General features: G+C 39.2%; 1 protein-coding gene across 1 annotated transcript; it reads right to left on the reverse strand.

Moving 5' to 3' along the window:
• Positions 1-10293: 10293 nt before the first annotated feature.
• LOC122677997 (synaptophysin-like protein 1) lies at positions 10294-12391 on the reverse strand. The gene has a single exon (XM_043878369.1). The coding sequence runs from the start codon at positions 12285-12287 to the stop codon at positions 11574-11576; it is 714 nt and encodes a 237-aa protein (XP_043734304.1). The 5' UTR covers positions 12288-12391; the 3' UTR covers positions 10294-11573.
• Positions 12392-14065: the final 1674 nt, after the last annotated feature.

Below are 14065 nucleotides of genomic sequence, written 5' to 3' on the forward strand. Positions count from 1 at the left end.
ATGGTTATCTGGGTCATGAAGATCTTTTTTGTAGTTCTTCTGTGCATTCTTGCCACCTCCTCTTAATATCTTCTGATTCTGTTAGGTCCATACCATTTCTGTCTATTGTGCTCATTTTTGCGAGAAATATTCCATTGGTATCTCTAGTTTTCTTGAAGAGATCTCTAGTCCTCAAGAAAACAGAGGCAGGCCAAAGGCTAACAGAGTTTTGCCAAGAGAATGCACTGGTCATAGCAAACACCCTCTTCCAACAACACAAGACTCTACATGTGGACTTCACCAGATTGTCAACACCAAAATCAGATTGATTATACTCTTTGTAGCCAAAAATGGAGAAGCTCTATACAGTCTTCAAAGGGGAGGTGAAAAACATACATGGTTATTTTCATAATTGTTTTGTTCCGTATGGCTTTTGCTTTCTATGTATTTTTTCTTACTATTTTCCCCATCTTTTGTTTTCTAAACTCAGTGTCTAGGTTTCATTCATGACTTGTAAACATTCCTTTTTTTACTACACTTGTGACTTTCTTGCAGTTCTCTTGCAGTTTAAATGCATTTTAAACTAATAATTATAAGTAAAATCATATTTTTAAAATACATTGTGCACTGTGGTTTTTTATTGCATCAGTTTTTGTTTTCAACAATATTGCCTTATAAAATATTTTTTATCTTGATCATTAAGTTATTTGGGTATTCCCTTAAGTTTTGCTCCTGAGGCAAGCATCTCACATGCCTCATCCTAATCATGGCACTGAACCTCATCTCTTATTCATTGTGACACCTCCAGCCCTTAGCATGGTGCAACACCTAGAAGGTGTATGGTACTTCCTGTTTGCTTGTTGCTTTGGTGTATTATGTTACATCTTACATAGGGAGCATTTTGAAAAAGAAATTCTCTAGCTGGTTGGCATGAATCACTTCCCTGTCCACAGAAACAGACTTTCCCATGCCCTCCACTGCCCACTGTCTGGGTAAATGAAGCATTTCTGAGGCAAAGGCTTTTGTAAATGTGCCTTAGAGCACTCTGTTTGATTATGGTTGCCTTTCCTTACACAAATACTATCTAAATATTATGATGAGAAATAAAAACAAAACAAAAATACTGAAAGATGAAAAAGGAAAACCAACAATCCATTCTTCTTTCTCCAGGATTAAGCATTGAGCAAAAGTATAAAACAATTATGGCTTCACCTAATCGACTGCAGCTGTGCAAACAGACGAACACACTGGGAGACGGGTGTCCCCCATCCTACACCACGAGCATCTTGATATCTGGATTTGTTTCACTTTGCCCAAGGCAAGGTGTGTGTAGGAAGAATGAAACCAGGCCCCCTGGTTGAAAGGGGAAGGGATATAGCCTTTCTGAACAGTTGAACTTGAGCTTGAGCCCATAGGATTTGATTATGCTGAGGTTCCAATCTCCAGGACTCCCTTGTCAAGAGGAAAAGGACCATCAGGTGTCAGAACAAATCAGTGAAGATCAGAGCAGTGGTCTGCTTTCTAGGTTTCATCTTATATGGGAATTTTTTGTTTTTTGGTCAATGTATGTCAGATATTTTATATTTGTCTTGCTCTCATTTTATTCATAGAATTATGGGTGGTTATCCTCATTCTTTAGATGAGGAGATAGGGGTTTAGAATGGTTGATGGCTGAAAGTTAAACAACTTTTCTAATTAGCAGTGTGGAATTTTGGATTTGGATCTTCATTGCTTAACCCTGAAATCCAGTTTTTCTATGACATCATGCTCCATAACCAGTTTTATCTTCAGAGCTCAGGAATCCAGCTTCTATCCTTTATACTTACTTTTATCTCCTACCTAACATGCTAAACCTCCAACCTCTCCTCCACTATTCTGTTCATAATTGTCCCTTTGTCTTATCCTTGTTATATGCCTCTTTCAGCAAAGGATTCCCTTGTGGTCTGATTTTTTTTTTTTTTTTCAGAGCCATGGAGATTTAAGGTGAAAAGGAGTCTCCAGAAAGGGTTTCCACAAAGAGGATCAATGAATCTTTTTCATTTTTGTAAAATGCCTACCACTCTAGAGGAGCCCTTGGTACATAAGAAGGTACCAAATACCTGTGTGTTAAATAAATAAAATTTAAAACACACACAAGGATCTTCATTTTTAAAGTTTTGTTTAATGAATTATTATAATGGTTTCATAAATTAAATTTTTACTAAAATTGTTGTTAGTGTTTTATCAGATCCTAGCATGATATATTACACTTAAGATTTCCTAGTTGAATTTTAATAAATAGAATCTTGGGTCTCCACCTGCTACAATGTTTATTAATAAGTATAATCAGGAAAATTAAAAACGGAACTACCATATGACGAAGCAATCCCACTTCTGGGTAATTTACATGAAGGAAATGGAAAAAAACTAACTGGAAATACTCTCTTCACCCATTAGCACATTATTCACAATAACTAAGACATGGAAAGAACTTAAATGTGTTCCATAGATGAATGGGTTAAGAAGATACAGTGCATATATACAATGGAATATTATTCAACCATAAAAAGGAGAAATTTCTGCCATTCACAACCACATGGATGGGCTTGAGGGCATTATGCTAAATGGAATAAGTCAGACAGAGAAATACAAACACCATTTGATCTCACTTATATGTGGAAGCTAAGACAAAAACAACCAAACAATAACAACTGAGCTCATAGACACAGAGAACAGGTTGATGGTTACCAGAGGTGGGGGATGGCGGTGGGCAAAATGGGTGAAAGTGGTCAAAAGATAGAAACTTGCAGTTACAAAATAAATAAGTCCCGGGACTATAATGTGCAGCATGGTGACTCTATAATTAATAATATTGTATTTTGTATTTGAACGCTGCTAAGAAAGTAGATCTCAAAAGTTCTCATCAGGCAAAAACAAATTTTATCTGTGGTGATGGCTGTTAGCTAAACTTATTATGTGATCTTTTCACAGTATATAAATATATTGAATCATTATGTTGTACACCTGAAACCAATATAATGTTATTTGCCAATTATAGCTTAATTTAAAAGAAGGCCCTCCCTGATGGGATTATGGCAGGAAGAGAGGCTGCAGAGAGACTGTGATAAAGGTGCTCTTACAGTGGCAGAGGACAGTGCTTACTCCAAGTACAGCATTCTTATTTGGCTTCTACTGGAAGCAGCTCTGGGAGATCCTGGAAGCAAGCAGTCTTGTGGAGAAAAGGATACAGAAGCAAACTTCTGCTTAAAAGGATATAGAGCTTTCCAGCAGGTACAGCTGCCCAAAGATGGAATGGGCCTGCACAGAGAACAGTGAATCCATCTTCAAAATTATTTAAAGAGAGCCCACACAAAGACCTGCTGGGGAAGTTGGAGAAGAAATTTCTATTGCAACTTGAAGTCCCTAGCTTATGAGTTCAAAGAATGACACCTTGCTAAAAAATACAAGTAAACAATGTGATAAAGAAAACTTTTAAGAAAGAATCAGTCCAGAATAAGCCAGGAAGGTTAAAGCATGGGTATGTATCTTGTCTATACTAGACACTTAGCATCTGTGTGACATCAGGGCATGAGACACCGAGTCCAAAGGTCTGACCTTGGAATCAGAAGTCCCGACTTCTTTGAAACGCTTTTTGACCTTGGGCCAGTCCCTTGTCCTCTCTGAGCCAAAGTTTTCTCTTATTTTAAAATAAATAAGATAATTGAGACACCTGATATATATATCACAGGTTCCAATGAACTCTAAAAAGCACTGATTCAGATGTAGCACATGCTCAATATTAGGAAGAGTTCACACTCTCAGAGAGGGTGTATGTCAGCTTCGGAAGGTAAAAATGTAAAACATTCTTCTGCAAATGATTCCCTTCACACACATCCTAGATCTGGGTGAGCAGTAGTGGTAGTTATCACCCTTTCATATCCCAGAAACCCACAAAGAGTGACTTACATCCTCAGTCCTAGGGACATTTTTGTGTGGAAACATGACTTGCAGGTTTTGAACCAAACCCAACAGAATGTTTCAGGTTTGCTCTTGGCAAAGGCCTTCTTTCCCTGCTCCCTAATAAAGGATTAGAAAGCCAAGAGAGGTCTCACATGGCTCTTCTTGGCTGTTGCCTCCCTCTTTAAACAATGGCTGGATGCGTTCTGTAGGAAGAAAAGGAAACATATGGATTGAATTTCCCCCAAGTGCACTGTGGCCTAGGAATGGATTGGGGGCTGGGTGTGGGGGCAAGTAGAGGGGAAGGCTTTGGCACAGCACATCGGGGAACTTAGTGAAAACTGGGTCCCATGAGAAGTGGTGGGGTGAGGGCTGGGGGTCAATAACTAGCTGTGGCCAGGTGTGCTCTCAACTGGCCGCAGTGGGACAGACATTTCCAGGGGACCCTTGGAAAAGGAGGACTAAGTAGAGTGATGTTGTAATGGGAAACAGGGAGAAGATGTGGTCATCAAGTCAGGCAGAGGCATCCAAAATTTCTGGAGTCCTCCAGGGTGTGAATGTCGAGGGATTCTTCCTGAGGAAGGCAGGTCTTGCTTTATCCTATGCCTTGTGCAATGGGATTGGAAGTTTGAAATTTAATTAGGTTTAATCAGAACACCATTAAACAATGTGTGTGAATCCTGTATCTCTTGCCAAGTTACTCAGAGCTCATCAAATGGAATGTCATGATGGGGCCTCTCATTGGCACTGCAGATATATTTGCAGATGGCATCTTGGAGGGCAAGAAAGAGAGGTGGGGTTATTTGAGAGTTATAAGCTCATGTTTGTATTTTTGTATTATACATTGTGCTTCCATCCACAAAGCCCTCTCATACTTCTCTGTCTTTGTGACCAACTCTGCCTTCCCCTTTGTTGTCTGAGTTTCCCGCCATGGGTGCCCATGCTAACAAGATCATAAAGCTGCCTTGTCACATGTACATGAGATTTGGGAATAATCTGTAGTTTCACATGTATATCTCTTATTCCAGACACCCATGAGCCTGGGGTTGTTTTCTCTTATTTCTGATCCTGGGTGCTTGTTTCTGTCCTACTGTTTCAGAGTAAAACCCTAAAAGCTGAGAAGTTGGCTGTTGGAGTGATTCCATCCTGGTGCTTCCCCCTGGGGAACCTTGTATGTGACTTTTGTCATCTCCTTTAGAATGAAACTTTTTAGTTTATATGTGGCTCAAAGAACAGAAAATGCCCAGAAGCCCGAATGACAAGCCTTGCCTTATTTCTTTGTAAAAGATTCTGCCTGGTCTTGGACTAGATTGAACCTTGCCCATCTCCTTTGGACTTGGTTTTGAATTGCCAATTCAAATGGGAAAAGTGCAGATTCTATAGACCAGAGTCCCCTTCTCCAGCTGCTAAATTTGTGTTAGTCTGGCTTTATCCCTTCTCAGTGGGATATATTGTATATCCCACTCAGTATATTGGGGTATATCCCCCCAATATACCATGTCATCAATGAACCCATCATTTAAGACATCCTAATGTTACTTGTCCTATGATGTCTGTCTTTCCTTATTCCAGAAAATTAATGGCTCTGTTTCATGTGCTTCATATGTTTATTTTGCATTATGTTGTATCATAATTACCTAGGAACTACTTCCCAGGGAAATAACTAGCATACTTTATAATTGAATGATTACAGTGATACAGCCCTATTTTCATTCCTTGATATCTGTCAGAGGGTATGGCAAGACAAAGGATATTAAGAAAAGCTTCTTGAGAGGATGAAACATTTAATTCAATGTCCTACTATTACAGACAAGAAAATTGACCCTCAAAGGAGATCAATGACTTAAACAGACTCTCAGTAAAATCTTTTAGGGAAAAGACCATGTCAGATTTATCTTTGTATTCCTGATGCCCAGGACAGCATCTGGCACATATTAGACAATGTACATATTGTATTGAGTTGAAACAGAATTCTGGTGACCGCAAATCTAGTTAGTGGCAAGTCCAGGGCTGTAGATAGGTATTTTGACTTTTAAACTCTTGGCCTATAGTCAGATTAAATCATAACTAAGATGCTCAAGATATTACAAAAAAAAAAAAAAATAGGTGACATGACAGCATCTCTTAAATTTTAGACTTGGCAGATAGCTCTTATCTATTTTTCATTTAAACCGGATATCCCTTTTTATTGTCCAGTACAAATCATACAAGACTTAAAATATGTGGTTGGCTTAACACTGAGAAAACCATTTCCTTTCTTTTTGATAAATATTGCAGATTTTGAAAAACACCTTCAAGTACCAAGTCTATAACGAGGTTTATTCAAGAAAGGACATCTATAAAAAGTAAAGGTTTTTCATGTCCCTCATGGCTATTTCTGAAAATATTAGGTACACACAGATGCTGAGAAATGTCTCAAGTAAGCAAGGTTAAATATAATAGTTAGAGGGGCTAGGACTACAAGGGGGCATCCAAAAGGAACAACAAATTATTTTGCTATATTTCCTCCAGTACACCAGAGGGCTCTGTGCCAAATATGGCTGCCTGTTTACTTCCTGGCGATCAAAGCTGTAATTAAGCAATCTTTTTCTGTAAAGGGCCAGCAAATACTTTAGTCTTTGCCAGCCGTGTGATCTATCTTGCAACTACTCAACTCTGTTGTTATAGCAGGAAAGTAGCTATAGACTATGTGAATGAATAAACATGGCTGTGTTCCGATAAAACTTTATTTATGCGCAATGACACTTGATTTCACACAGCTTTCATATATCACAAAATAGTATTGTTTTTAATTTTTCTAAACCATTAAAAATGGAAAAATCATTCTTATCTCACAGGCTATACAAAAACAGGCAGAACAGATTTGGTTTGGGGGCTATAATTTGTTGACTTCAGGTCCAGTTAATAATACTACTGATGACAGTGATGATAAGTTACTGATTTCCTGTTATGTAGCAAGCACTATATCAATTTTCCCACCTGTTTTTTTTCAAATAAACTTTTTTAAAGAGTGATCCATTTTTCAAAGGAGGAAACAAAAAAGCTAATTTGGTTAGTGTCATAAAGTTATTAAGTAGAAGAGTTGAGAATGAAGCCCAGGTCTGTAAATCTTAGAAGCTATGCTCCTCACCATTATGCCATATCGCATCTTATTTAAAATACACAGTTTTAGACAACTCTTTTACTAATAAACTGTGGTTTAGTTTTTCAGTCTTTGGTGGAAAGAACACCCTACTGGAAATTAAGTTGCCTGAGTCTTGGTACCAGTCATGCCAATAACTCCTCTGTAACTTTAGCAAAACTCTTAAATTTTCCGAGCCTCAGTTTCTACATCTGTAAGACAAAGGGGCTGGAGAGTGGTGGTGGTCTTCAACGGTAGTGGTGATTTTGTCCCCCAGGGATGTCTGGCTACATCTGGATACATCTTTGCTTCTATTTTCCCCATGTGATTGGCATCTAGTGGGTAGAGGCCAGGGATGCTGCTAAATGTCATACAATGTGTAGGGCCCTCCCCGCTCATGACAAATTCTTAATACTTATGCAATGCAAAATGTCAACAGTGCCAAGATTGAAAAACCCTGGACTAGAAACACCTTTTCCTACTTCTGAGAATCAGATTGCTTATTTACTCATTGAAATACAGTTGACCTTGAACAACATAGGGGTTAGGGGTGCTGACTCCAACTTCTGCACAGCAGAAAATTCATGTACTGCTATCTCTGCCTCAGAAACAAAGGGACTGATAAATTACTCACCCACGCCAAGAATCTGAAACAGTTTGGGTAGAATCAATACTCAGCCCCTACTACTTTTGATTCCACATATTGTGATCTCTAATAGAACACAAACTTTGAAATCCCTGTTATTCAAGGGTCAACTGTATACATAATTAAAATCCAAGTCACTTCTCTCTGAATCACGGATTCTTTTTTTTTGTAAAATAAGAGAATTAAACCATATAATCTCTGAGATTCTTTCCAGGTTTGAAATGCTCAAGCCTATGATTAACAGGAAAATTTTTAAAGTAAATGTTATGCTATTAAATCCAAGATAATACAAATCATTTTGTATTTTTGTCTCAAGAACCAGTGTTGCCCAACTCCCTCATCCCCAGAGGGCAAGGGTTGCAAATTTGCAGTCTTTGGGCTGAACCCAGCCTGCAGATGTGTTTTGTTTGGCCTGTAGAATATATTAGATCTTTGTGAATTAGTGGCCAAGGTGGATATTTCCAGTAAACATTCACTTTTCTGGCTTCTCTTAAAAAATCAGGAGACTGAGAAATACTGGGCTTGATTTTTGCATAGTGCTGGTGAGTCAATACTGATTAGATTATGTCCCTTCAGATGGGGCTGAGTTCTCCAGCTTACCAGAGGTCCCTGTTCGTGCGTGGGTTTGAATTAGAGACCTACCCATATTCACTTATTTATCTCACCTGCATCCCTACCTGCCTGGTGGTTGAGTTTGCTATTCTTGGCCTAGAATTCTCTGGCCACTCATGGAATGCTCAGCAATATACAGGGTTGACCCCTCAGAATTGTGGATTTTTAGAATAAATGAAATAGGTGTTAAGCCCTGCAATTGGTACTCAATAAACAAGCAGATGAGAATAGGATGAGGGGAGAAGCCTTTGCAGCAACTTATGAAAGAAAGCCATAAGGGTTTTAATGGACAGGATGAGGCATGGTGTTTTGTGCCTGCCAACTAACTAATGTGGTCCCTGGCTGCATTATTAGGAGTTCAGCATTTTGATGGAGATGAGGTAGTCCTAGTCTTCCCTCTGCTGCTCAGATGCATCTGAATCATCATTTCTTGGCACTACACTCTAAGTGTGATTTTAACAAGGAGTTGAGCAATGGATTGGTGAGATGGTTTGGAATATCTTTCTGTGAGTGAGATTGGCAAGAGCTAGGGCCACTAATTCTGGAGAAGAAAGAACTCAGGAAGCACAGGATGGATCTTTCCAAATACCACAGAGTTGTCATGAGGAGGAGAGTCAGATCAGCTCTATGACCTTCAACACATGCCTCAAACCCCTCTCTAAGCTCACTAAAAGTGAGTTTTCTCACTTTTGTAAGAAATCCCTTCTACAAAGGAAAATTAATCTTGAAACAAACTATGTAACTATGAAAAACACATCAATTCAAATTTGATTTGATGGAGTCAAATAAATGAACTTGAATCCATGCTCTGGGTGGGTGAGTGCAGAATGTCCAGAGTGCCAGCTGGTTAGCTCTTTCCTTCAGCTCTCTAAGAACACACAGGAAAGCACTTAGAACTTCTGGAACCCCATGACATGCAGTGCACAGAGCCCTGATTTAGATTTCTAAGATTCCTAGTAACTCTAAAGCCTTAACTTCCCATAGCCTATATGTTCTGGCTGTGAAACATCTGGACAGACTTTTGAAACTAGCTTGAGGAAAAGATGGGCCATCAAAGGCAGGGGTTGGGCAAGAGATAGTCCCAGTAGAAGGAGTAGCAGGAGCAGGGAGAACTGGACAGTCTGAAACACACAAATGTGCTGTGAAGTGTAAATCAAGACTTCATAACTGTCTAGTAAGACATGCAGATGACAGCTTTGTTTGGTCTTTGTTTCTTTAGGAATTCTTGAAGGCTGTCTCTTGTAAACACCAGGGTTTGGTCTTTAACATTATTTGCCTCCTTAGTCCACCTCCTTTTTATAGTAGCCCAGCAGTTTGAGAATTATCCCAGGGCTGGAGCTGGGCCATGGTTGGCTTAAGCAGTCATGATGATCCCTCCTTCTTGACAATGATTGGTCCAGGGACCCAGGCATCAACCAATCAATGTGCATTCATTTCAGTTCAGTTCAGTCACTCAGTCACATTTGACTCTTTGCAACCCCGTGGAATGCAGCAAGCCAGGCCTCCCTGTCCATCACCAACTCTCGGAGTTTACTCAAACTCGTGTCCATGGAGTCTGTGATGCCATCCAACCATTTCATCCTATGTCATCCCCTTCTCCTCTCGCCTTCAATCTTTCCCAGCATCAGACTCTTCAAATGAGTCAGCTCTTCACACCAGGTGGCCAAAGTATTGGAGTTTCAGCTTCAACATGAGCCCTTCCAATGAACATTCAAGACTGATCTCCTTTAGGATGGACTGGTTGGATCTCCTTGCAGTCCAAGGGACTCTCAAGAGTCTTCTCCAACACCACAGTTCAAAAGCATCCATTCTTCGGTGCTCAGCTTTCTATATAGTCCAACTCTCACACCCATACGTGACTACTGGAGAAACCATAGCCTTTTCTAGATGGATCTTTTTTGGCAAACTAATGTCTCTGCTTTTTATTTTTTTTGTTTTAATTTTAACTTCTTTATTAGGGTGGATACACATTCTCATATTAACAATTCTTGTGAACATAATTTTAACTTCTTTATTAGGGTGGATACACATTCTCATATTAACAATTCTTGTGAACAAAAGCAACCAAAATAAGGCAATAGTAAGATGTGCTTCACATAAAAACAATCATGTGGCTAAGAGGAGATCTGGCCCTGTACAACAGAAAGATTAGGAAGTAAAATGTGAATAAGCCCTATATTCCAGAAGCTACCCAAATGTGTGAGCAAAGACAGCACACCCATAATATAGCTCACTTAGGTTCCTTCTTTACGAAGCATAATTCCTTAATTATCCATTTGTGAAATAAGAACAAACATTAAGAAATGTGAAATCCAAATTGCATTCATTTTCACAATATCAATACTAAACTCAAGACAGCAACTTCATTGAATATAAATGTTTCAAAAGTAAAAGGCAATCTTAATTTTTTTTATCCTATGAATAGGGTTTGCAAAAAAAGTTAGATTATTTAACTCTACTTGCAGGAGACTAGGTCTCAGCCTGCACTGAAGGAGCATAAGCAACAAAAGACAGCAAACAAATATCACTAGGAGTAATGCCCATACATATCAAAGTATCTATGTGAACCATGTTTCACTTATGTAGCAAATCTATTAAATAACCAGCATATGGAAGCTTACACCTCATGCGAGAGAATTATCAAATTAACTCTACATCTATTAGAAATCTCTAAACCCCACTCCCCAAACAATTTTAGTACACCTACCAAGTACTGTAGGTCATTTAGAAAAACAGAAAGAAAACATACATTGGTCTTTGTAATTAAGCATTTTTCATAACATATAAACAATGTTCAGATATAAACTGTTAACTAAATGTTTTTTCTAAATATGATTTATGTAATCAAGACTTTCTTAAACAAAGACAGGTCTTGGGAATATGATCTGTACAAACTTACAGTAGTGTATATTCCAAAACAGATTTTCTTCCTATTATGATACGACAATAAAACTCTTTTCTGAGTGAAGATATATGTTAAGGCTTAAGGTGTAAACACTTCGGAAGGCAAACAACTTAGTGAAGAAATAACCGTTCGTTTAAAAATGTGTATCATCTCATAATAGGCCCCTGAATTTTCAAATTCACATGTGAGAATACATTTACATCTTAAATTTCTAGGAAAGGCACAAGCTTTATGTAAAAAAGCAGCAAAATTTTAAACCCACCAATTTACTGAAAAAGCCATTACTTTTATTAGAAACAAAAAATGCTTCTCAAGGTGTTGGCAACAGGTCATAGTACAGACATTTATTTCATACAGTGTACTTCTCCCTTCAATTATATTCCAGTTGGAGGAGGAATACCTCCTTGAGAAGTAGTATTTGATGGACTGTGAAAGCTGGTCTCCTTGTACACAAACCATGCATTTCCTCCCCAAAGTATCATATTCAGAAAGCCAAAGATCACAGATACGTTTAGGGACCCCATACTCGTTACAGAGACGAACTGGCACAACGTTCCTTGAACCCTACAAGGCTTAAGCTCCTGGACAATGCTGGGACCGGTAGCTGTTTTAATATCTGTAAGAGCTTTAGCCCAGGCTGAAGTGCTCACCAACCACAAAAAAGTTGCAACAATAGTAATTACAAAGTCAGTCATGGGAAGCTTTCGATTATCACGATACAGGTTTGTGTAACCAACATAAAGCAGAAGAGCAGCAATGCAGTACAGGAAGACAAAGACTGCAAAAGTAACATAGAACTGCGCGGAAGAGGAGTAATCTCCAATAAGGACATAATTTTTCCAATCTACACGACAGACATTTACACCTTGAGGTGCCTGAAATGATGCCTCATTCAACCTGAATGGATAACCAAAAGTAGCTGTAATCGTTTTATTCTCAGCACCTTTATCACAAGACACTTGAATTTCTGTTTTGCCCTTAAAACCTCCACAGGTAGCAAAAGCAAAGATAGAAGCAATCCACTCGAGGACTTTGATGAAGCCAAGAGGCTCCTTGAGCGGGTTGAGGTTGAGCTGGAAGGAGGACATCCTCTGAGGGAAGGAGGGAAAGAGTGTTAGGACAGCGGGGCGGAGGAGGAGAGGGACCGACCAGACAGAGCTCCACGGCCGCGAGGAAGGGCAGGAGGGGCGGCTCCGGGAGGCAGGCCTCGTCTCTGCTTTTTAATATGCTGTCTAGGTTGGTCATAACTTTCCTTCCAAGGAGTAAGCGTCTTTTTATTTCATGGCTGCAATCACCATTTGCAGTGATTTTGGAGCACCCAAAAATAAAGTCTGTTACTGTTTGCACTGTTTCTCCATCTATTTGCCATGAAGTGATGGGACCAGATGCCATGATCTTAGTTTTCTGAATGTTGAGCTTTAAGCCAACTTTTTCACTCTCCTCTTTCACTTTCATCAAGAGACTCTTTAGTTCTTCTTCACTTCCTGTCCTAAGGGTGGTGTCATCTGCATATCTGAGGTTATTGATATTTCTCCCGGCAATCTTGATTCCAGCTTGTGCTTCATCCAGTCCAGCATTTCTCATGAAGTACTCTGCATATAAGTTAAATAAGCGGGGTGACAATATACAGTCTTGATATACTCCTTTCCCTATTTGGAACCAGTCTGTTGTTCCATGTCCAGTTCTAACTGTTGCTTCCTGACCTGCATACAGATTTCTCAAGAGGCAGGTCAGGTGGTCTGCTATTCCCAGGTCTTTCAGAATTTTCCATATTTTATTGTGATCCACACAGTCAAAGGCTTTGGAATAGTCAATAAAGCAGAAATAGATGTTTTTCTGGAACTCTCTTGCTTTTTCGATGATCCAGCAGATGTTGGCAACATTGATCTCTGGTTCTTCTGCCTTTTCTAAAACCAGCTTGAATATCTGGAAGCTCACGTTTCAGGTACTGTTGAAGCCTGGCTTGGAGAATTTTGAGCATTCCTTTGCTAGCGTGTGAGATGAGTGCAATTGTGTGGTAGTTTGAGCATTCTTTGGCATTGCCTTTCTTAGGGATTGGAATGAAAACGGACTATTTCCAATCCTGTGGCCACTGCTGAGTTTTCCAAATTTGCTGGCATATTGAGTGCAGCACTTTCTCAGCATCATCTTTTAGGGTTTGAAATAGCTGAACTGGAATTCCATCACCTCCACTAGCTTTGTTTGTAGTGATGCTTCCTAATTTGCATTAGATTCTTGTAATGGGATTGTTGAGGAATGGATGTACCTCACAACTTGAACAATGAGAAATTCAAGGGAGTGTTTACTGACTGGCCTTTTGGAAGAGTGTCTTCATTTATGAGAGATTGAAATGGACAATTTGTTTCTTGCTCTGGATATTTGGATGTGGTGATATGTGGTTGAGAGACTGAGTTATTGCTATCATTTTACTATAGCAGTTATTTCATTACTTTCCTTCTTTCCTTAGTATTTTAGTTAGTTTTCTTTGTGTTGTTGGCTTCTTAAAGCTTAATGATTCCTAACTGATATGTTGGGTCATTCAAGCTGAAAGAATTTCCTTCTGGTGACAGAGGAACATTTTGAATAGTACATTAGACATATCTTATGTCCAACCTTGGATTCTCTTGGATAGAACTGTCTATTGAACCTCTGACTATCTGTTCCATGCTAGCTGCTTAAGCTCTCTGACTCTGTGTGACCCGCAGAGTTAAACTACTTGAGGCTGACCAACAAAATGCATGAGAGCATTTATGTCTCACAGAACTCCTGGACTCAGATGAAGACCATGCTGCAGGCTTGAGATCAGCTTCCTGAGCAGCTGCAATAAGGGGCTGAGTAATGCAACCCAGGACTGTGGAGTTAAGTC

The sequence above is a fragment of the Cervus elaphus genome, chromosome 20 (genome assembly GCF_910594005.1).
Source record: "Cervus elaphus chromosome 20, mCerEla1.1, whole genome shotgun sequence".
In the NCBI taxonomy this organism is placed as follows: Eukaryota; Metazoa; Chordata; class Mammalia; order Artiodactyla; family Cervidae; genus Cervus; species Cervus elaphus.